General features: G+C 46.1%; 1 protein-coding gene across 1 annotated transcript in view; it reads left to right on the top strand.

Moving 5' to 3' along the window:
• The window catches only part of PHACTR1 (phosphatase and actin regulator 1), a 246,954-nt gene that overhangs the window by 161,145 nt on the left and 60,546 nt on the right, over window positions 1–25,263 (top strand). Inside the window, exons 4-6 of the mRNA XM_032647345.1 lie at window positions 5,761–5,928; window positions 8,041–8,244; window positions 23,834–24,155. Of these exons, the coding sequence (XP_032503236.1) occupies window positions 5,761–5,928; window positions 8,041–8,244; window positions 23,834–24,155 (694 nt within the window). The remainder of the gene's footprint in view (window positions 1–5,760; window positions 5,929–8,040; window positions 8,245–23,833; window positions 24,156–25,263) is intronic.

Genomic DNA, 25,263 nt, shown 5'->3' with positions numbered 1-25,263 from the left:
ACTCTCATGCAATTTTTACAGAGTAGAAACTGTTATCATGGAGGTATCCAGGAGAACCGGAAAGAATTCCTGTTGCACATTCCCCATGGCAACATTCATCTACTTATTAAAAAAAACAACAACTTGTTAACCTTAAGCTTTGAGAAATTTAATTGATCAGTAGTTGATGTCAGTCGCCCTAAAACCGAGAGTATTCCTAAAGCAAAACAATAACAATAACAAAACAAAACTATTTTGGAATATAGTCACAAAGGAGACATCCAGTGATAGGTGGATGTAATTCCTCAATAAACTGAATTAGAGCAAAAACAATATTTTGAAATATATCTTTTGAGCCAATCCTCTGGAACACAACTTTTATATAGACTGTATTTTTAGAACATTAAGAGAACTTTATGCAAGACAAGATCCTCTACGTGATCTCCATCTATTCGGAGCACACACATCTTCTACCTTCCTTCTCCTCTTATTTTTCTTCATCCGTTTCTCAGGGCTTAACTTCTCACTCTTGCTTCTTTTTCTCAACTCTCACACCAGCTAACTTGCACAGATTCCTCCCTGTCTGCCTTTCTGCATCGTGTCTTGGCCCACTCTTTCCCCAAGGCATGTCTGTTTTCTCCTTAGCATTTAGCACAATGCCTGGCTTCTGGGAGGAGAGGCAGGGCAGGGTATGGTTCAGCTCCAGGGTTTGGAGCCAGCAGACCTGGCAGTAGTTTCTCCATGTATATCCTAAGGAGCTAATAGCAAATCTGTTTCTGATGGTTGGCGGTTCCTGGTATGTGCTCCCTGCTGTTAATGATCAGATCTCAACAGGTGTTTGTCAGTTGAATGAATTCGTTTACTCTCACCTTTCCCTTCACCCTTCTTGATTTGGTGTTAGCCTGATTGTACCAGAGTCCTCATTTCTTGTGCCCCACAAGAAAGAGAAGACAATGGCCGTGGCCAGTTCTCTGTCTTAATCCATTGCCTTCTACCGCTCATCATTTAAGTCATGACATTGCCCCGCACTCACTTCTGCATTCCTTTCTCTACCAATTCTGTGACCTGATTTTACCTTTTTAGACATGTCTGCATCTGCCTTACATTTTACTTTCCTTCTCCACCCTGTTGCTCTCTCCAGTCCCATTGTCCTTTGTGACAAGTTCATAATCCATGGTTAGACAGTACAACCTCCTGCTTTCTCTTTGAGATTTAAACCAACCATCTTTGTTCCATGTTAGCCACGTGAACAACATTCCCTGCCCTAAACCTCATCGTGAAAAGGCACTGTTGCTATTCCAGGTTCTCCTGCCTGTCCGATCCTTACCTCCAGTCCAGTGGTTCTCTGAGTGTGGAACCCTGAGCAGCAAAAGCAGCTTTGGCATCACCCAAGAAGTTATTAGACATGCACACTCTCAGTCCCATCCCCAAACCTACTGGGTCGGAAACTCTGGGGATGAGGCCCAGTAATCTGTGTTTACGGCCCTCCCGGAAATTGTGATGCCCACTAAAGTTTGAGAACCATTGCCTTAACCCATCTAGTCTCCTGCCTTCTCCCTTCCTCCTATTCACACTTAATTCATTCTAGCAGGAAACGTTTTATGCTTGGAGGTAATTGCACCATTTTGAAAACCATTATTCCAGATAATTTTAGAAGACCATGTAAAACATCAAAATAATTTCCAATACTCAGTGAGCTCTTTCTCGTTCATCACAGCAAGAGGTGGCGATGCTCTAGATAGATGAAAGTACAAATAGTCCGTAAGACTCATTTTATTCGGGAGGGTTAAATTCTTCCTGGGGGGAAAACACAGTTCTTCTCACGATGCTGGTAAACAGAGCTGGCAATAGTAAAAGGACATGGAGAGCCTAAACAGTCTTAGAGATGCGAACGAATGGGTAAACAACAAGGTCCTACTGTGTAGCACAGGGAGCTGTATTCAGTATCCTGTGATAAACCATAATGGAGAAGAGTATGTAAAAGGACGTGTATATATATGTAAAAGTGAATCACTTTGCTGTACAGTAGAAATTAACACAGCATTGTCAATCAACTATATGTCAATTAAATAAATGGTCTTCAGATTAATCAAACTTGGAATTACCAAGCATTAGGAATTCCCAGCTAATTCCTTAGCTTGGTGATGAGTATAAGGAGTCCATTACATTAATGCTTCTACTTTTGTGGACATTTGAAAACGTCATGAGAATTTTAAAATAACAGTTTCTTCACAGCAGCGTCATTTTACCTCCGTGTTATATGAATCCAGTTCAGATTTCAGTTTTGTCACTTCCCATCTTAGTTAGTCATAAATGATATTACTAATAAATTGGTACCTATTGCATGGTTTTAATTCATTTCTGCTAGATATGTATGTACATATATTTATGTAAGTAGGTAGGTCAATAGGTAAAACATGGTTATCAATGTAAATGTTGAGGAGATGACCAAAAGCTAAGAAATGTGTGTGGTCTGTATATTGCTGCTGTGTAAATCGACAAACCCTGTAGAAAAACAATTTCACAAGATCTATGTATGTGTCACTAGACATTAAAATAGTAATACACATAAATTTCATTTACTGGAATCTCTCCTAAAGGGGGAGAATTCTAATTGCAGAAAAGATTTTATACGGGAAGGTAGTCAGCAGAGATTTCTGTTTTCATAATAGTATAAAACACTGGAAATCCCTTTGTGACCAACCACAGAGAGATAACTAAATAAACATGTATATTCATTCAGTGTAATTTATTAAATGATAACTATACAAATTATAATGCTTATAAAAGTTTTAAAAAACAAAACACAAAATAAAATTTGTTACAACTATGGAAAATATTGAAAAACAAATTTTCTGTTAGGGTAGAGATATGATCAGTGTTTATTTCTTCTTTTTTTCTCCTGTTTTCATGTTTTTAATGCAAATGTGTAGTTAGAAATTATGACAGTGGAATTAGCAAGATTGTTTCCTCTCTGAAGTGGTTTGAGCCTTTGTGATTTAGTAAAGGCACTTTTAATCCATAGGGAGCTAAATTTTTTAAGAGTTAATCAGTCCCAAGAGGAGCGAGTAATATTGCTTCTCTGTTACCACCAAAACTTCTAGCACTAAGCTAACTGCCTTGATGAAACAGGTTCATAGAATCTAACGTAATGCAACTTCTGTTGTATCTTTTTTTCCCTAATATTGCATCTATGGTGCTTTTAACAGTTAAAATGTATAGCAATCATTCCATCACATCTTTGCCCCAAAGAAGCAGAACATGGCAACAGCCCTGAAACCCCTTCCTCCTCTGGTTGTCTTATCCAAGACTGTTACTACACTTGGAACATCAAAAATCAAGGTGGTTTCCCAGAGATGTATTAAACCTAACGGCAGCTACATCATTATTCCACCAGCTGGGAATTTGAAGTAGAGCTACTTCCCACGGTGTTAGTTTGAACAAGCTAAACCAAAGCATGTTAAGAGGACCAGGGACCATCCATTATGGGATGCTGATGCACTAACGCTCACACCCACAGCCCTTCCCATCCTGCGTACGCTCAGTTCAGCTGTGTACTTTCCATAGCACTGGCCTGAGAGTCTGCACTGCTCTTCTCTTATTAAGAAGTAGTCATACTGTTAATGACAATTATCGTGACTGCTATTACCATTTGAGACACATAAAAAGGCCAAGTGAAAAGAAGGGGAAAACACCCACAATCTTCAAGAATCAGTGCTTTATATTGTCTGCTTCAGATGATTTTTTGGTGTCTATTATATATATATTTTTTCTATGTTTATAAAAAATTCAGATCAAATATCATATGTCCTTGAACCATATGCTGTCTGAAGCCTGTTGTTTTGTAAATTGCTCTGTTGAACATACATTTCATCAGGCCAATTCTAACTGGGGGCAAAGGGGGTGGGCAGAGGAATCTTTTGCGGCCATATTATCACTGTGTATAAAATTAAAGCCTTGGGAGGAACATAGCGAAAGGAAAGGACTATTTATCCAAGATTAACCTTGGAGTCATTTTACTGTTTTATTTCTACAAGTAAATTATCCATCTTCCCATTTTAAGGCAGGTAATTGCTTTGCTGGCTTCTGTGTTTCTACCGAAACATAACTTAGAGTCTTTCGTCTGGATATTTATTCATCTGACTGGAATGGCTTTCAGTCCTCTTTAAAAATTAATTTGACTTTAATGTCTAGTTATCTAGGACTCCCCTGGGCTAGGATGAAATCACACTGGGGGAATTTTGATTTGACAAACAGCCATTGTGCGGGAGCCTTTGATCCTCCACCATGGTGTTAACTAGCTGCCCCTCGTCTTGCTGAGCTTTGAGCAAGGTCAAAGTCTGCACCCCGCCCGGCAGGATCACTGGTGGGCACTGGGAGAATCCTGGCACCTCCCAGAGTCTTTGAGCTGCTGCAGCCCTTCAGCTGGAGCTTAGAGCCCTCCTAAACATTTAGAGAAATTGGCTGTGCGCGGAGATAAAGAGAAGACAGGGTGAGTTTTTCCTAGGGCCTTGGTGTCGCGTGTCCTGGTGCTTGTTGAGTGCTTGAGGCCCTTCGCTCTTCGAAGTAGGAATTCCTGACCTGGTCTTCCAATCTCTGAGTCCTGCTCAGGTTTTCCAAGTTTTCAAAAAATTATGAAGAAAAATTTATTTTCATTTCCATTTAAAAAACACATAGAAAATATAGTAGATAATGATTTTTACAAATTTTAAAAAATTGGAGTAGAGTTGATTTACGATATCATGTTAGTTTCAGGTGTGTACAGCACGGTGATTCAATTATACATATATATGTGTGTTTGTGTGTGTGTGTATATATATACCCACACACACATATTCTTACATATGTGTGTACACATATATATGTGTACACACGTTTTTATATATGTATGTACACATATACACACACACACATATATATTCTTTTTCAGATTCTTTTCCCTTATAGGTTGTTACAAAATATTGAGACTAGTTCCCTGTGCTGTAGAGTAGGTCCTTGTTGTCTATCTACCTTATATATGGTAGTGTGTATATGTAAATCCTAATTTATCCCACCCCACCCCCTTTCCCCTTTGGCAACCATAAGTTTATGTTCTGTGTCTGTGAGTCTCTGTAAATACGTCCATTCATATCTTTTTTTTTAGATTTCACATATAAGCAGTATCATATTCTTTTCCATTATGATTTATCACAGGATATTGGATGTAGTTCCCTGTGCTATACAGTAGGACCTTGTTGATATCCATTCTATACACAATAGTTTGCACCTGCTAATCCCAAACTCCCACTCCATCCCCCCTCACCACCCCACCTTGGCAACCACAAGTCTGTTCTCTATGTCTGTGAGTCCATTTCTGTTTTGTGTGTTATATTTTAGATTTCACATATAAGTGATATCATATGGTATTTGTCTTTCTCTCTCTGGCTTACTTCACTTAGTATGATCATCTCTGGGTCCATCCATGTTGCTGCAAATGGCATTATTTCATTCTTTTTTATGCCTGAGTAATATTGCATTGTATATATGTACCATATCTTCTTTATCCATTCATCTGTCGATAATTAGAAGAATGGAGAGAAAACAGGCATATTGCTGAAGATCACTGGAAGTTGTCGCCCTGGTGGTTAGATGCCTTAAAAGCAAAAGAACAAGTGTAGACTTTCCATACTGGCCTTGATACAGATTGTTCAAAAGCATCTAGACTCATGTAGCAGGCTGTAAGTGTCACCCTTGCCTGGAAGGCAGGCGTGGTCTAACTCTGTGATCTCCTCGCTCTGACAGACGGGGAGCTCTCCATATCGAATGAAGATGACTCCCTGGAAAACGGGCAGTCCCTGAGCTCCAGCCAGCTATCTCTGCCCGCCCTGTCCGAGATGGAGCCAGTCCCGATGCCCAGGGATCCCTGCTCATACGAGGTGCTCCAACCTTCCGACATCATGGATGGGACAGGTAATGCCCCTGGTAGACATGGAACTGGTCCCCAGCATGCGGTGTTAGGGGGCTTCAGCCTGGCTGGACTTTGGCTTCTATTTTGAACCACCCTGAACATAAGTACCTCCTGGAAATGGGGATGAAAGTGACCAGTTAGTACGTGCTGAGTGTAAAAATATGGAGGATGTGTCCATTTATTTTTCTACAGTCTTTAAAAACACTTTTATAATCTTAATCTCTTTAAAGAAGATATGTCTTGTTTTGTAATACTGATGATTTAAAATGTCTGTTTTCTAACCCTCATTTCTGTTAAGGTAAAGCTAGAGAGTCCTGTGCTTCTGTAGGGTACCTGTCTAAGTCCACCTGGTCACAAGGCCCTGGTATTCCTTTGAATCCTAATCCCAATATACCAGTTAATAGTTATATCGATTTAGTAAATTGTGCCAATTTACTATATAAAATCAATTAATGTGTTAATCGTCTACAATTTACCGGCATCCTGCTGACAGATCATTTTGATGCTGTCTGTCACTCCCTCTTTGGTCCAAAGCTCTCTGAGTGGCCGATCCTCACTCCCCCGCAAGGTTTGCAGAGTGGTCCTCATTAGCCAGAAGACGGTACCCTCCCGACAGCCAGTAAGGAGAGGTCCTTGCTGTCAGGAGACAAGCCTGGGGGATGGGGCCTCTGGGAATATCTGGAGTCTGGGGAGGAGGCCCCGGCCTCCCCCACACCGTGTGCAAAGTCTGCGTCACGGAACTCAGGTGGGAGGCGAGCAGGATGGCGTTTCAGAGTCAGCGCCATGCTTCACTTTGGGACCCAGCGAGTCGCTGCTCCATCGATGTGTCCAGCACTGATGATAACAGTGTCCCCTGAGACAGGGGAGGACCCGGTTCTCCTGAGGATTGTGTACAGGGCTTTGACTGCCGGAAACGCTGCTCCCCAGAGTGGGAAGAGGGAAGAGGGCCGGGGAGGCTTTCTTCCTGTAGCAGTGACGGGGGTGGGCGGGGGGGAGAGATACGCATCTGAGTTGCATTTCCCTCCTCCTCCCCAAGCTGGGGAGATCGTTCCAGCTAAAGCAGTATGTTGAGACTTCTTCCCAGCCTTCCTTGTGACATTGGGATCGGATGGACGTGATGGCTGTAGTGAGATCTGTCATCCCAGGGAAGTCGTAGAGTCTCATTCTGTCATTGGCTGGGTTGCCAGCATGGTAGGAGAGCCTCTGCTACCACCCGTGACAGCTCTTAACTGGAGCCGGTCCTGGTCCCCCCGCCCTCCGCCCGCCCCACCATGGGGGAGAGGAAGAAGCAGGCCCGGGGCAGAGCAATGAGAAGTGGGCAGAATCAAAACCAGAAAACCATGCTTCTGGCGAGTGCAGGGGAAAGGAAGGTGGAAAATGAAAAGGGTGTTGATTTGGGGCATCCTTCACCTTATCCAGGTGTATCGGAGCTGGCAGGGGCAGGAAGGTGCCCCTAAAACTGCAGAGCACCCCCTGGATGCTGCTGCCCAGCTCGGATGGCCCCAAACCTGGAGGAGCAGCCGCTGCCCCAGGCATGTGGGGATCACCTGCCCAGTGTCAGCCTCTAGGCTGTCCTCAGACCCGGGGAGCAGGGACACAAGGAGACCCAGCAGGCAAAAACAAGACCCCGGCATGCATTCTCTCTTCCTTCCCAGCAAAGGGCAAGCAGGCCCAAAGGAAGATGCCGGTGTTTGGTGCTGGTGTGGTTCAGAGGGGGCTCCTGGTCCTCGATCCGCTACACCTGCCGTCTGTCGGTTGTCGCTGTGGTCCCATGAGTCACATTTTGGAGCACCCGTAGAATCTGCGTTAGAAACACCAAGGTTGAAGGGATGAAGCTTTGGGTGGTTTGAGGAAGTGTCCTCTTCCTTCTTCTCCCTCTTCATCCTTCCAGCTCTCTCTGTTTTCTGTCTCTCCCTCCCCGCTACTTCCCCCACCCTCACCATGGCTTTATTGGATTTCTGGCGTCCTCCCTTTAACACCCCACTTGGACGGCCTGGGGCAGTCGGTGCTCTGCCGTGTCGCTAACCCTGTCCTGTGTGCCCCCCGGCTTCCGCCGGCCGCACCTGCGCTGCGTTTGTGTAATGTCGCTGTGTGTCATGTGGTTGTCCCCTCAGTGTCTGAAGAGAGTCCCTCTGCCAGTGAGTCTGGAGTCCTGCCCCAAGATCCTTCAGCCAAATCCGTCCTGCTCCTGCCCCCCAAAAAACCTGCTGCTTTCCCTGGAGACCATGCGGAGACCCCAGTGAAGCAGCTCTCTCTCCTCAAGCAGCCCCCTGCCCTGCCTCCCAAACCCACTGCCAGGATTGCCAACCACTTAACAGGTGAGTCAAGATGTCTTCTGGGGACCCGCAGCCGTGCCTTCCCTTCAAGGGATCCTTTCTTGTGCTTTTTTTTCTTTTTCTCTGGGGCCCGATGCACCTCTTTGGCCAGGTCGCTCTGTGGGACGTTTGAGGGTTTCTGTGTGTGTCTTGGTACATGCCGTCGTGACCTGGGTTTGTGTGTTCGTGTCCAGAAGCATGCGATATGCACCTGCCAGTCATAGGCTAAGAGGCTGCAGTCGTGTGCATTTGTAAACATGTACATTGGCGTTTATGTGGCTAAGTAAAGATTACTTGCCCATGTAGGTGAATTAGATTCACCATCAAAATCTTTGCAGAGATAAAGAGTAGCGCCTGCTCCCTTCATAATGAGTTTGCCAAAGCTTTAAATTTTTTGTCCTTAAATAATTTGTCTGAAGCCCAGTGTATTTCTTCTATTAAAATTTATGTCTGTGCTGTTCTCTTTGGGGGTGAAAAAAAAAAAAGCAAAGACAGTAATTTGCAGAGTATTGTGGGAAATACTTTTAGAGAAGAGCAAGCTGAGGAATGTTGTCCTAAAATAACTTTTTAAAAATTGAAATATAGTTGATTTACAATATTGTGTTAGTTTCAGATATACAGCAAAGTGACTCAGTTATATATTTCTTTCAGATTATAATCGGGATTAACAGATACAAGCTACTATATGCCAAAGAGATACGTGACAAAGATTTACTGTATAGCACAGGGGACTATATTCGGTATCTTGTAATAACCTGAAATGATTTTACATTTTCATTGTTCAAGTGTTATTTAACAAATGCACCCACAGTTATTAAATCGAGCATTTAGTGAAATTGCACTTCACCACACATTAGCACACGAATCGGTCATGACTTTGTGATTTAAGGTTGTGGTGTAATCAGAGATTCAAGATTTCAGAGGGGTGTTTCTCCAACCTTGATAATAATCCCACCCGATACTGATCGACTTACAATATGTTTGCTGTTTTTATAAATAGTCTCTAATTGATCTCTGTATACTTTTTGTAAGATGGGATGGGGATGAAAGAATATTCACCTGTTTTATCATTAAAAACCTGAGGTTCAAGAAAATAAGTGACTTTTCCAGGACTGGCAGGAATTCCGCAGTAGAGCCACTGTTAGACCCTGTGTCTCCCAACTCCTAGTTCAATGAACGTTGTTTCCACGGTGGCAGGATGTCTCTCACATGGCACTGAGTTTAATATAAGTTTGTGTCAAGCTCCTCTATCAATGTACACATCCATCCAAGTCAGGGTTTGTGGTTCAAAAGAGCAAATTTCCTTCAACACATTAGTAACACTTTAGTGCCCCCAAATTTAAATGCATAGAAAACCACAAAGGAAAAAGAGCCCTTGTAAGCCTCCCTCTGAGACATAACCACTGTCCATCTATCATTTATCTAACAAAAATCAAATACTACTGTACATTTTCTTTCATCACCTGCTTTTTGCTCTCAGTGATGACTTATGAACTGGTTCTCGTGTTAGTAAATATCCCGGAACGTGATTTTGTTAGCTACGTGGCGGGGGTCCCGATTTGCATGATGGACCCCTTAAGAGGTTTCCATCTTCCTTATTGTAAAAAACGCAACATCTCGACAGTGTGCATGTATTTTTATAAGCATCTCTGAGTTTTTCCTCATTTATTCCTGGTGTGAGAATTGCTAATTCTAATTCTAGAAATAAATTATGTACGTTTTAAGGGCTGTGTACCTTTTAAGACTTAGATGCCAGATTTCCCTTGAGAAAGATTAAATGTTGAAAAACAAACTCCTGCATATAGTACATATTTATTCGGCACATCTAACTCTAGGCAGGATACTGTGCTAGGTATCAAAGTGGGTACGAATACATGAGGGTTCAATGTATAAGTATATGATATATACATACGGATATGAATATATATTTTAAATATCCAAAAATAGAGCGCCAGAATAACTACTGTTGGGTGTAATACTTGCGGATCAGCACAGTCTGATAGAAGGGTTCTAGGAGAGCCTGAAACTTGAGCTCACCCTTAAAGCATGAAGGACTTTTATAGAGGATGAGGAAAGCACATTCCAGAAAAGAAGACCTGCACAAAGGCTCAGAGGTGGCCATGCTTCGGGCCGGTGACAAGGAGGCTAAGCTGGGGTGGCGGGTCCGTCTTGGGGTGTATTGAGAGAGAGCGTTCACCAGGTAGGGCGTGTGAGGATTTAGATTTTATTCCCGTGGCACTGGAGAGCCTTCGGAGGTTTTTGAGCTGGGGAGTGGGTGGTGTGATGAAAACTAGGCTTTAAGGTATACTCCTGGGTCACTGTGTAGAATGAACAGGAAGAGGGGAAGGTTGAAGGCCCAACAGAGAAGCCGCCGAGGCCTGCCCTGTGTCTCGTTCTCCAAAATCACTGGTTGAATTAAATCGAACAATTTGAGGCAGGGAGACACTTTAAGAGGACGCTCCAGTTGTTGACATAGAAACTCAAAGCATCTGACTGATGGCAGTGGGAAGAGAGGGAATGGACCGGTAGACAAGACATTTTAAAAGAAGAATTGACAGCATTTTTTTAAACTAACATTAAGTTAAATCTAATGTATCTAGTTACCCAGTTAATAGGCGCACATGTCACCTTCAGCCGTGAGCCCAGAACTTGGGTGGCCTGGTATCCGCAGGCCTCTCTCGCTCTGTTAGCCCAGTCTCTCCAGCTTCCGTTGTTCTTTCCCCAAGAGAGCGGGTTTTGTCTGTTATCTGTACATCTCACCTCCATAGAGCTTGGGTCAAATGGATAAAAATACATAAAAGCTGATGGTCGTTACCATATTGTACCTGGCAGCCTCTGAAATATGAGGAAGGCAAGACAGGTACAGGGGTGTGTGGACTGCGAGTCTGGTACTTCCCTTTGGGGTTTAAACTCCATTACACTTGCTTAATTTTTGTAAGTCAACAATCAGTCATAATGAATCTGCGTCACCATGAGGCAGCCCCATTAACCCTGTTCTCTTACTCATTGGAGGCACCTGGGCCACGTGAGCAGGAATTAGTAAGCTGAGAATTCTAGAACTCTTAAGTGGAGAGTTTTAGCATGTTCTCAGCGTCCGTCGTTCTGTTGACATTTTTGAAAGGAAACAGACAACAACTTGAAAGGCACCGAGCGTGGCTGGTAAAGAGTGACAGTGGTTACTGGTCCAGTAGATACTGGAGGAAGCGTGAGCCTGGGCAGAGGCTACCTCTGGGCACGCGATCAGGGAAAGATATACAGAAATATCTCTGCTTTGGTATTCGCTTCCATTTGATCAGGAAAATCGTAATTAACTTGGAGACTGTTTGCCTTGTACGTTTTCTCTGTTCTTTAGCCGGATAGAGGGAAGCCCTCTTGCTCTCCCAAACTCCTCTTCTCTTGTTGTCATCTTCATCCTTCTTATCTCCAACATCAGTATGCACAGCGGCCTGTATCACAGGGTCAGGAGTTGTTGGGTGTCAGCTTCCCTTCCATTCCGGAAGGACAGTGCCCAGCAGAGCTGGTTGCATACGAATATGATCTGAGATAATGACTCTCAAAACGCATCCTTGGGCTTCCCTGGTGGCGCAGTGGTTGGGAGTCCGCCTGCCGAAGTAGGGGACGCGGGTTCGTGCCCTGGTCTGGGAGGATCCCACGTGCCGCGGAGCGGCTGGGCCCGTGAGCCGTGGCCGCGGAGCCTGTGCTCCGCGACGGGAGAGGCCACGGCGGTGAGAGGCCCGCATATCAAAAAAAACAAAAAACAAAAAAAAACGCATCCTTCTTGGAAAAATGGCTGACCCCAGAGGAGAAGGGTAACGGAAGCAAAAAATACTGTCTCCTACTTTTCTAAGTCTCCATCAATCACCTCTCCAGCCATCCTGGCTCCAGGAGTCAAATGTTAAACATTGCGTGAATAATCCAGTCCTGCATAAGGTACCTGTGATTAGGTACCCCACAAGTGCCATTGGAAGGAAGGATAATCAACTTCTGTGATAGCTGAGCTTCACAGCCTGACAGTCACACTTGGGTAATAATGGCAGGGGCCATTTTTGGAGAAGTTTACAACGTACCATTTAGTCCTATGAGGTAGATACTATTTTCTTTATTCCTTCCTTTTCATAGAGGAGGAAAATGAAATTCAGAGAAGTTAGATTACTCAGTCATGGTGACGTAGCTAGTAAGTCCAGAGACAGACTCTCCCCATTTGGTTTTACCCCAGAGCCCTCCTCTTAACCGTTAGTTTATACCATCTCTACTAAGATGCCTATTCTTAAAATTCGTAACAACGGAATCTCTACTAAGAGATCTACTAAGAGATCTCCGTTGTGAGATGCTCTAACATCTCTACTAAGATACCTATTCTTGAAATTCATAACAACGGAATCATTAGTTTTCTTTGGGTTTTGTTTATTTATTTCTTGTTTTGGTTTGCTTTTTTATTTTCTCTTTGGTTTTTAATCTGTTTAAGAAATTAGAAAATCTGCTTTGTTTGTATAACTCAAAGGCAAAAAAACTGTCCAGTCTTTCGAAAATAAGTAATGTTCTTAAGGCACTCGATTATGAAGAGTTTCAAAGAACATGCTAGAAAGAGACAGTCTAAGAATCAAGAACGGGGCCGATCACATGGGAAGCACCTGACCACAGTTAGAAACCGACAGCTCAGCAAAGAAAGGGAACTCTTGCTGATCCTTAGAACCAAGTCCTTCTGCTAATGTGGACGGGCCCAGGGTATAGTTGCCCTGTCTGTAGAACCTGAAATACAGGGAAGCTTACTGTATTATCAGAACTGGTTGATTGCTAGTTTCAACGTTACGATGTATTTGCAACTGCAAATTTCCCTGCCAGACAGCAGCCATGCACCGTGGTATTTTTTCAGCCCCAGCATGTGTCTAATGAGAATCCTCTATGCAGAGCTTGTCAAGGTAAAACCAGTATTTCTATTTAGAGCTGTCTCTCTAGTTTTGAGGACAGTGTCTACAGTGAGCTGTTCTATACCCACATTCTGATCTGTAATTTCATTAGGTTTCTCTCTCCCCATTTCTCCCCAATATATCCCATCCCACCCTCTTTGTTCTCCTCTTTCAGCTTCCTCTCCAACCCTCCAAAATCATCTAACTACTTTTGTCTCTGCCCTTGCCTTCCCTCCTGGTATTCTACTCGGAAAGTGCAAGAAAACTGATTAGACCATTGAGACCCTGGACCTCATCTGTGCTTTTAAACGGACAAAATGAATCGTAACCCAGAGGCCTCATAAAGAGGTTTAAGGTTCACAATCTCTTGATAACTGCTATTTTGGAGGCATGGGAAGTTTGCCTGAATTTAACTCTTTATACCCATTTCTCCATAGTATTCCCGTCTTGATTTTCTTTTCTCAAAACGCAGAGATTCTTTCCTTAGTGCATCTAAGGACCATCTATGGATTAAAACATGGTTAAAAGGATGCCTTCTGCTCTGACATCTATGATCAAGGCAAAGATTGCAACAAAATACCTTTCTATTTTTGGAGCGCTGTTAGGTTGGAGATTTAATTCACTTGGCACTTTTCTTTTTGTGGTGAAAACACATAATATAAAATTTGCCACCTTAACCACTTTTAAATGTACAGTCAGTAATGTTATGTATAATCACATTGTGCAACGGATTTCCAGAACTTCTTCATCTTGCAAAATTGAAATTCTGCCTATTAAAAACACCCCTTTCTCTTTCATCTCCCCTTAGCCCCCTGGGAACCTTCATTTTACTCCTTGTTCCTATGAATTTGACGGCTCTGCGTACCTCATATAAATGGAATCATACAGTATCTGTCTTTTTGTGGCTGGCTTTTTTCACCTAGCGTAACGTCCTTAAGGTTCGTGCGTGTTGTGGCATGTGGCAGGATTTCCTTCCTTTGTAAGGCTGAATGGCACTTACATTTTGTGTAGTTTTTGCACCATGAGCAAAGTGCTCTTCCAGCCCTGATATCATTTACAAAGAGTATTTTCTTCTCAGAGTTGTAGGTGGTTGTAAGCTACAGAAAATGTTTAATGTGAAGATGTATAAACATGGTTCTAAAGAAATTCAAATAGTAAGATCAAATCCTTTGGGAGGAATCAGGAAAAGCATCATGGAGGAGGATGTATGTTTAAGACGGGCCATAAAGATAAGCAAAACTAGTAGGGATGTGGGTGAGGAGCTTTCCAGGAAGTGGGAAGCAGGGCTCACAGAGGCACATGCATGCAAGGCATAGCATGTTCAAGGCATAGCAAGCAGCGCAGCTTGGCAGGGATGTGGGATTCCTGTAGGGAAGTCGAGAAGGATCAGGCCAGCAGTGGGTTGAGGGTAACTGTGGAGAACCTTGAAAGCCACAACGAGGGTTTTAACTTTGGAGGAGGAAGAGGGCATCTTTTGTGGACTTCTAGCAGCATTTGCTTGATTTCAACCAAGCCTGTCTCCTTGATGTTTGGATAAGATGGATGCTACTGCTGTTGGATGGATTTACAACTGGATGGATGAATGTAACTGGGGCTGCCCTCAGCTCTTCCTCTTGGACGTTGTTTCAGTGTCCGAGGGGTAAGTGTCCCCGGGGGTGGGGATTTAGTCTGCCTTGTTCCCTGCTGTGTCCTTAGCTAGGGCTGTTCTGCAGGAGGACAGGAGGCTATGAGAAGCATAGAGCCCCACTGCAGAGGCATTGAAGGAGGAGCTGGATGGTCATTTGCCCATGAGTTCTTGGCAGGACACTTGCTTCTTTAGGAGAAGCTGTGCACATTGTTCTCCGGCTCTGAGTGCTGCTAAAAATGAAATCTGATTCTCGTGGCTTCTGTGGTGTCTGAAGGAAACATGATAACCCAGGTAGAAAAGCAACTTCCCGTAAGGGTAGCAGTTAGAACATGACAGTCATCCATCGGGCAAACTTGCGGTCCGGCCTTAGGTGTCAGGGAGGACACTCGGAATTTCATGGGGATATGGGGATACCCTGCAGATGGTTAGACCAGCTACCACCATCAGTATAAATGCAAGAAATCTGAGTGTGTCCTCTGACAGTGAATAAATATTGTGCATCAGATGGATGTAGGGTTAGAGATGAACTGTAGTTGTCCTCGTTTGCCTTTATAAGATTTATGGATCTAGGGACTTCCCTGGTGGTGCAGTGGTGAAGAATCCGCCTTCCAGTGCAGGGGACGCGGGTTCGATTCGTGGTCGGGGAACTAAGATCCCACGTGCCGTGGGGCAACTAAGCCCGTGCACCACAACTACTGAGCTTGTGCGCCTCAACTAGAGCCCGTGTGCCACAAACTACAGAGCCCAGGTGCTCTGGAGCCCACGTGCCACAACTAGAGAAGAGAAAAGCCTGCATGCCACAACTAGAGAGAAGTCTGTGCGCCACAACTAGAGAGCCCACATGCTCTGGAGCCCACGCACCACAACTAGAGAAGAGAAAAACCCGCACACCACAGTCTAGAGAGAAGCCTGCACACTGCAATGAAGACCCGACGCAGCCAAAAAAATAAAATAAAATAACATAAAACATTTTAAAAAAGAAAGAATCCTGTCTAGGGCCCACATGCTGCAACTACTGAGCCCGAGTGCCGCAGCTACTGAAACTCGTGTGCCTAGAGCCCGTGCTTCGCAACAAGAGAAGCCACCGCAATGAGAAGCCCACGCATCACAAGGAAGAGTAGCCCCTGCTCGCCACAATGAAGACTCAATACAGCCAAAAATAAACAAAAAATAAATTAAGACTTAAAAAAAAAAAAGATTTACGGATCTAGCTTGAACTTCTTGATACCTTCACCATGAATGTACTAACTCTTAATCGGGATATGCTCTAAGTAGTATTTCATTGTATGTGATCTAAATTTACTGCTTAAAACTTCCCAGATAGATCCCCTGGTTCCCATGTTCTGAGACCAGGCGAGCATGTGTATGTTTGCCTCCATGACTTTGTGATTTTGATTTGACTCGCTCTCAGCTTTTGCCTGGATGCTCAAGATAGCAGTCCTCCCTGGTGGGCACTGTCCAATCCAGGCTCCTCTCCATTGCCCATTGTGGACCTTCTTGCCTGCCTTTACACCTGTCTCGTGGAAGGCTCGGGTTCAGCCACCCAGTTGTCAATTGCCTGGCCATCTCCTTGCCTGGTCTCCCTGGGAGCACTGACACTAGTCTGCATTACTGCAAAAATAAACGATAGAATGTGTTTTTATCAATGACTTACAATTTCTAACGAAATACTGATCTTACGAACAGGTGTTTGTTCTTGTGATTATAGGGACATCTGCAGTTTTGACTCTTTGAGAGCAGTTTCCCGACAATGAATAAGGTGTAGTTTGACTTTTACAAAATCAAATGTAGTTGTGGCAGAGCTGACATGCCCACGTGACCCAGTTAGCTGGTGAGCCACGCCTCCACTGCCCCGTGTCACCATCTCAGGGAGGCACTCACTTCCCTACTTGCTGTCATCTCCCCAGGTGGCCTTGGGAAGGGTCCATTTAAAAACAAAAATGTGTCTTTGTGGAAAGTGGCTCTGAAACAGTCAGGTGCTGGTGATGTGAATATGATCACGGCCCTCATTTTAAGATTCTGGAAGGTCTCAGGACACAATCCCCAGAACGTCAGGTGTTTGCTGAGGTTTCCGTGTGCTGGGCTGGCTTAGGAGAGCAAGCCAGGCTGAGAGCATTGAATACAAATCACTTGATACTCTTCTAGCCCTTTCACCATGAGGGGGTCAGTCAACATATTTTTGCCTTTCCAGGCATCTGGCCAAAAAAAAAAAAAAAAAAAGGCCAGACTACCTTAAAACCCCCAGGATGGCCCAAAGTGATTGGTGGGGCTCATATAAGCACCTTTCTTATAGCCAGGGGAATCTGATTCGGTGGTTTCGTGGTACTGGACTCTTATTTAAGTTCTAAGTACACTTCTTACAGACTCTTCATGTCCTTGGATGGATGCCTGTATCTATGAAAGGAGATCAGAGATTCTAACCCACTAGAACCAGGTGGCAAATGACTGAGAAATTCTTACAACACTTTTGTTCATTAAGACGTTAAGTGCTACTATCATTGGCAAGTGTATCTGAATTGTCTATTATGAAGTTATAAATGCTTCTCCAGCTTCTACAGCTGTTGTTAATTTAAAAAGTGAGGAGAGAGGCTAGGGGCGTATTCATTTAGCCCTGACTCATTCAGTGTATAGACTATAGCCCTCTGGCACCAGTCTCAACAACAGAAGTAATCGGGGGTTTTCACTTTCTTGTGTGAAGTCCTAAGCCAGAGGTGTGTCAGGCTTGGAAATATAGCCCCCTTGGCTTTTCTGGCTCTGTGACGTAGTTTGGGTTTATTTTTCTTGTTCTCTGGAACTGGTTGTTTTTGCTCTTTCCACTCTATCAGCAGAGACAGTTTTATGAATATACTGCATTCTCGATCAGTCTGGCTGCCAAAGACTCATCCATTTCTAAGTCAGCAAGCAGAGAGCTTTGTGCGTGCCCCAGCAGGAGCAGCCACTATCGTTATAAATGCAAGAGGTAGTGTGTGTCCTCCCATAATCCGTAAATGTCGTGCATCAGAGAGAGGCAAAGTATTGTATTCAGGGAGGTGCTGTCAAGGTAAAGAAGGCTTTTTTTTTTTTTTTTTTTGGTGGTACACGGGCCTCTCACTGTTGTGGCCTCTCCCGTTGCGGAGCACAGGCTCCGGACGCGCAGGCTCAGCGGCCATGGCTCACGGGCCCAGCCGCTCCGCGGCATGTGGGATCTTCCCGCACTGGGGCACGAACCCGTGTCCCCTGCATCGGCAGGCGGACTCTCAACCACTGCGCCACCAGGGAAGCCCAAGAAGGTATTTTTAATTCCTGGATTTTTAGAGGTAAAAGTACCTGGGTTCCAAGAAGCTTAGCTAAATTTCTCAGCTAATTAGCTTAATTAATTAGCTTAGCTAATTAATCCCAGAGAATCCGGGTTTTCTGACTCCTGGTTCTGCATCCTTCTCCACCAGCTCTCAGTACTGATGCAGGACTGTGTGCATCGGAACGGCACGCTGAGACCTGGACAACCTTGCCTTTTTCCCTTTCCGCAGTGCCACGTTGCAAGCGTGGAAGACTTCTAGGATGGTGCCTTGGAAGCCTCTTTGCTCTGCTACTTGATTCACTGTCACCAGGTTTTTTCACCCACTTACTTACAATGGAACCACCACACACTGTGTTGATTTCTCAGCTTCTATCTCTCGCTCTCAGGCTGGGAAGCATCAGGTGAGGTAGACTCTCACAGGGATACCAAGAGTCCTGTTTGTAACACTGCAGATGTATGTCGCACTTTGCAGTTTACAAAGCATGTCCACATTATCTTGTCTGACCCTCACAATGACCTGTGGGAGAAGCCCGGAACATATCATATTATTAATATTTCAGAATGAATTAAGACTACATTTGTTGACCTCCTGTTACGTATCAAGGACTCTACTGGGGTTTGGGGTTTTTTTTTTGAATTTTATTTTATTTATTTTTTTATACAGCAGGTTCTTATTAGTCATCCATTTAATACACATCAGTGTATACAAGTCAATCTCAAACTCCCAATTCATCACACCACCACCTACTGTGGGTATTTTATACTCAGGCCCTCTGCTAACTTGTTTGGGGATTTTATAAAATTATGAAAAGGTGCCCTTTGGCAAAATGAATTACACAGAGCTGCCCCTTCTTCTTGGGTGACTCAAAGCCAGACCTCAGGCTGTATTTCAGCTCACTTATCCCCTTACATGGAGGTTGTGTAGACGTTAATCTGTTCACTTCTCATAACAGACCTATAAGGCGGACAGCGCTGCCTTTCTAAACACGGGAAAACTGAAGCTCAGGGAGGATAAATGTCTTAGGCAGAGCTACAGGGCTTCTTGGTCTTAGAGCTGAGATTAAACTCCAACTCTTCGGGCTTCCCTGGTGGTGCAGTGGTTGAGAGCCCGCCTGCCGATGCAGGGGACATGGGTTCGTGCCCCGGTCCGGGAAGATCCCACATGCCGCGGAGCGGCTGGGCCCGTGAGCCATGGCCGCTGAGCCTGCGCGTCCGGAGCCTGTGCTCCACAAAACTCCAACTCTTCTGAGTTCTAAGCTCGTGGTGACTTCTCCAGACCATTGTACCCTCAGCCTGCAGCAGAAGCCTCTAGCAGGCCCCGCCCAGCCCTCAGAGAGCAAGCACCAGGCTGCCTGTCCTCCAGGAGGCCCTGGGCACTTGTCATTTTGCCCATGGAGGGAGCAGCCTCTTCACAAAGTGGTGGCTCTTAGAGGATGGTTCTCGACTGTGTACTGAGTCCCCTGGGGACCTTGTCATGATGCGGATTCTGAGTCAGAAGGTCTGGGCTGGGCCCTGAGACTCTGCATTTCCTCTCAAGAGGTTCTGCCACAGCTTTTAGTCCATGAACCACACTTTGATTAGCAGACCCTTTGTGTAGGAGAAACTGCTCCCTAAGTTCTACCTTTTCCCGCTGCTCTGAAGACATGATGAGAAGGAAAATGAGCAAACGTTTACGGAACATCTACTATGCACTAGGCACTGCTGGTGAACAGGTGAGGAAACAGCTCCACCCAGCATGACTTAATGAACACATCAGGTCCACCTACCGCAAATAAAAATTAGCAACAAGTCAAGAAAAGTGAGATGGATTAAATCCACTGTCTATGAAATGCTGTGGTAAAGGGAAATCAGGGGCCGTGAGAGCTCAGTGGTGACGGATGGGCTTCCTGAGGAAGCAGTTCAGTAATGATGAAAATGATAGCAACGAGAAGTATAGTTACTAGTTATTGAGAAGCCAAGTGTCAGGCACTGTGCAGCCCAGTTTATGTACTTGTTTAATTTTCACATGAATCGCGTGATATATTAACTCATCGCCATTTCACACATTGGAAAACTGAGCGTCAAATAGGTAAAGCAATTTGCTGATGCTAACAGAGCTAAATGAATGTGATTTTCTAGTTTATCTTCTATTTCTAGTAGCACAAATTTTGGTAATGATGTCACGCTTCTCCATGCTATAACTTGTGGCACTTTCTTCAAGTGTGGCGTCCACCTAGGTCAGAGTGATCTGGAGGCTTAATTGCAAAGCAGATTCCTGGGCCTCATCGTAAACCTACTGAACCTGAATCTTTGAAAGTGAGGCCCAGGAATTTGCCTCTCCTGCTGAAGTTGATGGGGCATATGGTCTTCAGTTTTGCTTTGAAGGGTGAGTGCAATTTTGATCATCGGGGAGTAGCAGATAAGTCCGGGAAGAGGGATGAGCGTGGTTATTGGGAAACCCTGTGTGGAAACTGGCCTAACAGGACGGACCGGAGTGAGAGACACCTGGTGGAGTGGGACAGGGACGGCCCGGAGTGTTGCCCTTGGACTTGCAGTGTTTTCTGGAGCCGTTGGGAGACTTCAACCATGACCTGTGTTGTAGGGAGACGTTTGGTACAGCATGGGGATGGATTAAAGGGCTGGGACCCAGTTGTCAACACAATCAAAGGAGCTGAGGTCCCAGGCCGGTGTAGTGGTCAGAGGGGCAGAGAGCACAGAAGTTTGAGAGGGTTAGACAAAGAGCCAGAAACGCAGGGTAGCAGATCACATGCGGCTGGTTCTGAATCCTGCTTCCAGATCTGTTATGAGGAACGACTTGGTATTAAGATGTCATAAGGGGCTTCCCTGGTGGCGCAGTGGTTGAGAGTCCACCTGCCGATGCAGGGGACACGGGTTCATGCCCCGGTCCGGGAGGATCCCACATGCCGCGGCTCGGCTGGGCCCGTGAGCCATGGCCGCTGAGCCTGCGCATCCGGAGCCTGTGCTCCGCCACGGGAGAGGCCACAACAGTGAGAGGCCCGTGTACCACAAAAAAAAAAAAAAAAAAAAGAAAGAAAAAAAAGTCATAAGAATATAAAAATAGGTCTTGCCAAGGTACTGCCAATCTGAGCTGCCCAGGCTCTCCTCATTTATCCACATGTTATAGAAAGATGGGGGCTGCAGAGCTAATTCACTGAAAGTAGACAGTTTCACTTGACTTTAACCTTTTTCTTCATTTCCTCTGTTTGTACCACGTCCACTGAGCCAAAAATTATTTGACACGATTCACTTTCCTTCTCTCCCCTTATTTAATTGGTGACCATGTGCAGTGAAACAACCAGAAGAGAGATGCAGGTAGGAAAGGAGAAAAAGGGGTTCTCCATGGGCCCTGGCATGTGTTTCTTAGAACAATGAAAGGAACCACCTCCACTAAATTGGTCCTGTTGGTCATGTCTTCCTTGCCCGTTTTGTTAGAATTCCTGGCATCCACTTGGTCCAGTTTTCTGGTGATGAAGCCAAGCAAGCTTTGCTGTGGAAGTAGTGGCAAGAAATACTGTGTGTGCAGAAAGTTGTAGCTTAGCAAGATGGGTGGAATCCATCAGTGTATCGCTGACCCTTCTCAGGCAGACAATTCCATGCTGCCCTCCTGGCTCTGCTTTCTTCTGCCCAAGCAAATGAGTCCCTACTGCCTTAGCCGACCAGACCCCCAAATGAAGGAGTCGTGGATGACTCCTGGATGAAAACCCTCACACTTCAGGACGCATTGTACTTGCTGGGTCTGCGCTGTGGCTTCCAAGAGCCACAGGGGCGCACCGTTCAGTAACAGGACCCAGACAGGGGTGCCGAGTTTCTGCATCTCAGCCGCTTTGGAATTAGCGCTGCCTGCTTTGGTCCTGAACATGGTGACCTTGTGTCCTGTGCTTGGAGGCTCATAGGAGCAGGATGAGCTGTCCAAGTTTCTATTTCTGAACAACATTAAGCTGGTGAGATAAGAAAAGCACTTAGAACACTGTCCGGCTCACGGTGGGAGGGTTGGCAGTATCTACCACTGTCATCATCATCGTCACCATGGTTGTTGGCACTGACCTACTACCTGCCCACAGTGGGTCCAGTGGCTGCAGGATAGGGGGAGTGATGTAACCCATCAGGAAGGTTCTCAGTGGAGGTAACATTTGAGCTGAATCTTGAAGGGAGAGTAGGGATTGACCCAGAAGACAAACCAGAGAACTGAGGGCAGGTAACCAAGGCTCTGGGGTTTGAAACATCAGGTGGTTTGGGGAACCCAGCAGTTCAGGAGTGAGGGTGGTTACCTGGGGTGATGGGGAGAAAAGAAGGCCGATACAAAGAGAAGGAGGGGGCCTGGAGCGCCCTCCTTGGGCTTCTCTGTGAAACAGGAGAGGAAATCTGTGGAGGTGAAGAGCCTCGAGGCCACCAGTGGAGACACAGCAGCCCTTCTGAGCATGTGAGGGACAAAGGCCAGCCAGGGACTTAGCTGAGGAGGGAGACTGAGCGTGGGTCAGCAAGGAAATCAAACCCACAGGAGGAAAGCAGGCCGTGTCCCAGGAGAAAAGGAGCTTTTCAGGTGCAACAGGCAAGGTTATTTCTAGCCGGGGGAACCAGCACAGACTCTATAGAGATAAAGTGGGGACACAAAGAGTCCTTGATGATGTGTCGGGAAGTTGGGCTTTATTTCCAGGCCATTGGTACGTTTCAAACTGGAGGGCAACAGGATCAGATTTGTGCCAAAAGAATGTCATTCTGGCAGGACTGAGGCTGTCAGACTGGAGAAGGCCACACTCAGGCAGATAGTTGGAAAAACATCGAAGGCCTCAGAGACCAAGAGGCAGGAGTCTGCAGTGCTCCCGGCATGGACAGCGGGTGTGAGGTCACATACACACCCCGCCTGCCACTGCCCTCTGGCCCGGCTTCTCCCAGGTGGCCTACAGCCCACAGGACTCAGCCATGGATCCGCAGTCCCGAGGGCTAGATGATTTTTAGGAATATGAAGTCCAGACGGGACTACAAGGTCAGCCCAAAGACACCCTGAGGGCTGGTCTGTCTGACCTGGAGCCCCCCTTAATTTGGAGCATCTCTGGGAAGTTTCAGTGCCAACGTCACGGAACCAAGGGATGGGGTGGGTGCAGGTACCATAAGGGCCCCAGAGTGTGTGTCGGGACCTCCCTACAGTGGGAAGAGCCCACCATGGATGCCACGTGAGTGGTCAGCCCAGCCACCGTGTTCACGCCGAGGCCCGGCACGGGGCATCTGAGCCCTCTCCGTGACCACGAATCCTAGAAAGCCTCCTCTCCGGTGGGACAAGCATCCCCACATGAGGGAATTAAGGTTGGTGGCATTAAAGTCACCTCTGGAGGGAGACACTCTTAGTGGACTTGAACGCAGGGCTGGCTTCTAATCCCGTGCCAGTTAGAAAGCACCAGCCGAGAGGGTATTTCCACGTTACAGTGGCGCAGTTGTCAGCGTCGCGCATGTCCTAGCAAAGGTCTCTTTGAAGGTGCTTGGGTTTCCATGAGCAGAAGAGCGCATTCCCCCTTTCTGCTGGTGAGCTTCAGCCTGGCAGCTGTGTGACACACGCCACCGGCACCTGGGTCCCTGAGGGCCTTGGGGGGCAGCGTGCTTCGAGCAGGAAGTGAGAGCTGGTGGGTGCTTGTTGAGTCGCGCTCACCTGCCGGTTCTTTGGTTGAAGCATTTCATCTCAGGGGCCCGCCTCCAGGACCACGGTCCCCGGGCGGGCACCTGTGGTGTGCTACGTTTTTTCTGATGCCCCCAAACTCACATCTGCCTCTCGCCCTCCTTCTGCCGCAGATCCTGGCGCCCCTGTGAAATTGCCTTGTCTGCCAGTGAAGCTGTCGCCTCCGCTACCTCCAAAGAAAGTCATGATCTGTATGCCCATGGGGGGGCCAGACCTCTCCCTGGCGTCCTACGCGGCCCAGAAGAGCGGCCAGCAGGGCGGGGCCCAGCACCACCACACCGTCCTGCCCTCCCAGATCCAGCACCAGCTGCAGTACGGCAGCCTCAGCCAGCACCTCCCTGCCACCACCGGCTCCCTCCCCATGCACCCTTCGGGCTGCAGGATGATAGATGAGCTGAACAAAACGCTGGCCATGACCATGCAGAGGCTGGAAAGGTAATGGAGGGAAGGGGTGAGGGCAGGAAAGGAGGGCTTGGCGATCCGACCATGACCAAGGAGTGAGAAGACCAGCGCAAGCAAGGGCTCACACCCACTTGGGGGGGTGGGGTTCGGGGGCGGGGGTGAAGGTAAAATCAGACCAGAATCTGAATGTCAAGGAGAGTATGGAAGAAAACACTGTTGCCAGTTGCCAAACTATAGAACAGTCACACGTTTATAAAAAGAAAAAGTAGTGCATGTGTATACATATGAGTATGCGTGAGTGGGTGGGTGGATAGATAGATCGTACATATCGTGCTTCTGTAGACCTTAACATGTTTTGGAAGCAGGTACACTTCATCATTAATGTAACCCCTAGGGCAGGGAGATGGGGAGAAAATCTTTTATTTTTAGATTTTGTATCTTTCTGTACTGCTTAATTTTTTACTTTGTGTATATTACTTTTATGATGTAAAAAACAAGGTGAATGTAGAATAAGAAGAGATGAGAGCTGGCAGGGCGGTGGTGGAATAACAGAGGGAAAGGTGGAGAGGTACGCCCTCGTTCTTGCCGATGGAGGAAGCGGCAGACGTAGTCTGATTATACGAGTTTGAGCCTGAGATATTTACCAACAACTGGTGAAGTCCCCTCTTTCATCAGAATCTCCCTCCAGTAGCATTGCAGGGAGAATTGCCAAGGGTACTCCAAGGGCAGGCCTGCAGCGGAGACCGTGACTCCCCACCACCCAGGGAGATCTCTTGTGCTGGTTCTGGATCGCTTGCGCGCGTGTGTGTGTGTGTGTGTGTGTGTGTGTGTGTGTGTACGCGCGCACGCATTCAGATACCACCTCGCTTGTGCCCAAGAGGTGGCTGAGATTTCCCAATGTGATTCCAACCCCATGTAGTTAACTGGGTCCTGCAGACCAGATAGGAAAACTGCAGCCTGGAAAGCACGCAGCCGGTCACCGGGCAGAGAGCCAGGGGCGAGATGGACACAGCCGAGAGCTTTCTGTTGTAGTTTCCTGACTCTCAGTGGCTTTTCCCTCCCTCTGTGTCAGCCAAGTATTCTATGTTTGGAAAATTAATGACTCCAAGAGAAGTTATCACTAAGAATTCTGACTTGATAG

Source organism: Phocoena sinus, chromosome 11 (assembly GCF_008692025.1).
Source record: "Phocoena sinus isolate mPhoSin1 chromosome 11, mPhoSin1.pri, whole genome shotgun sequence".
NCBI lineage: Eukaryota > Metazoa > Chordata > Mammalia > Artiodactyla > Phocoenidae > Phocoena > Phocoena sinus.
The sequence above is the reverse complement of the archived record's forward strand: the minus strand, read 5'-3'. Positions and strand labels throughout refer to the sequence as shown.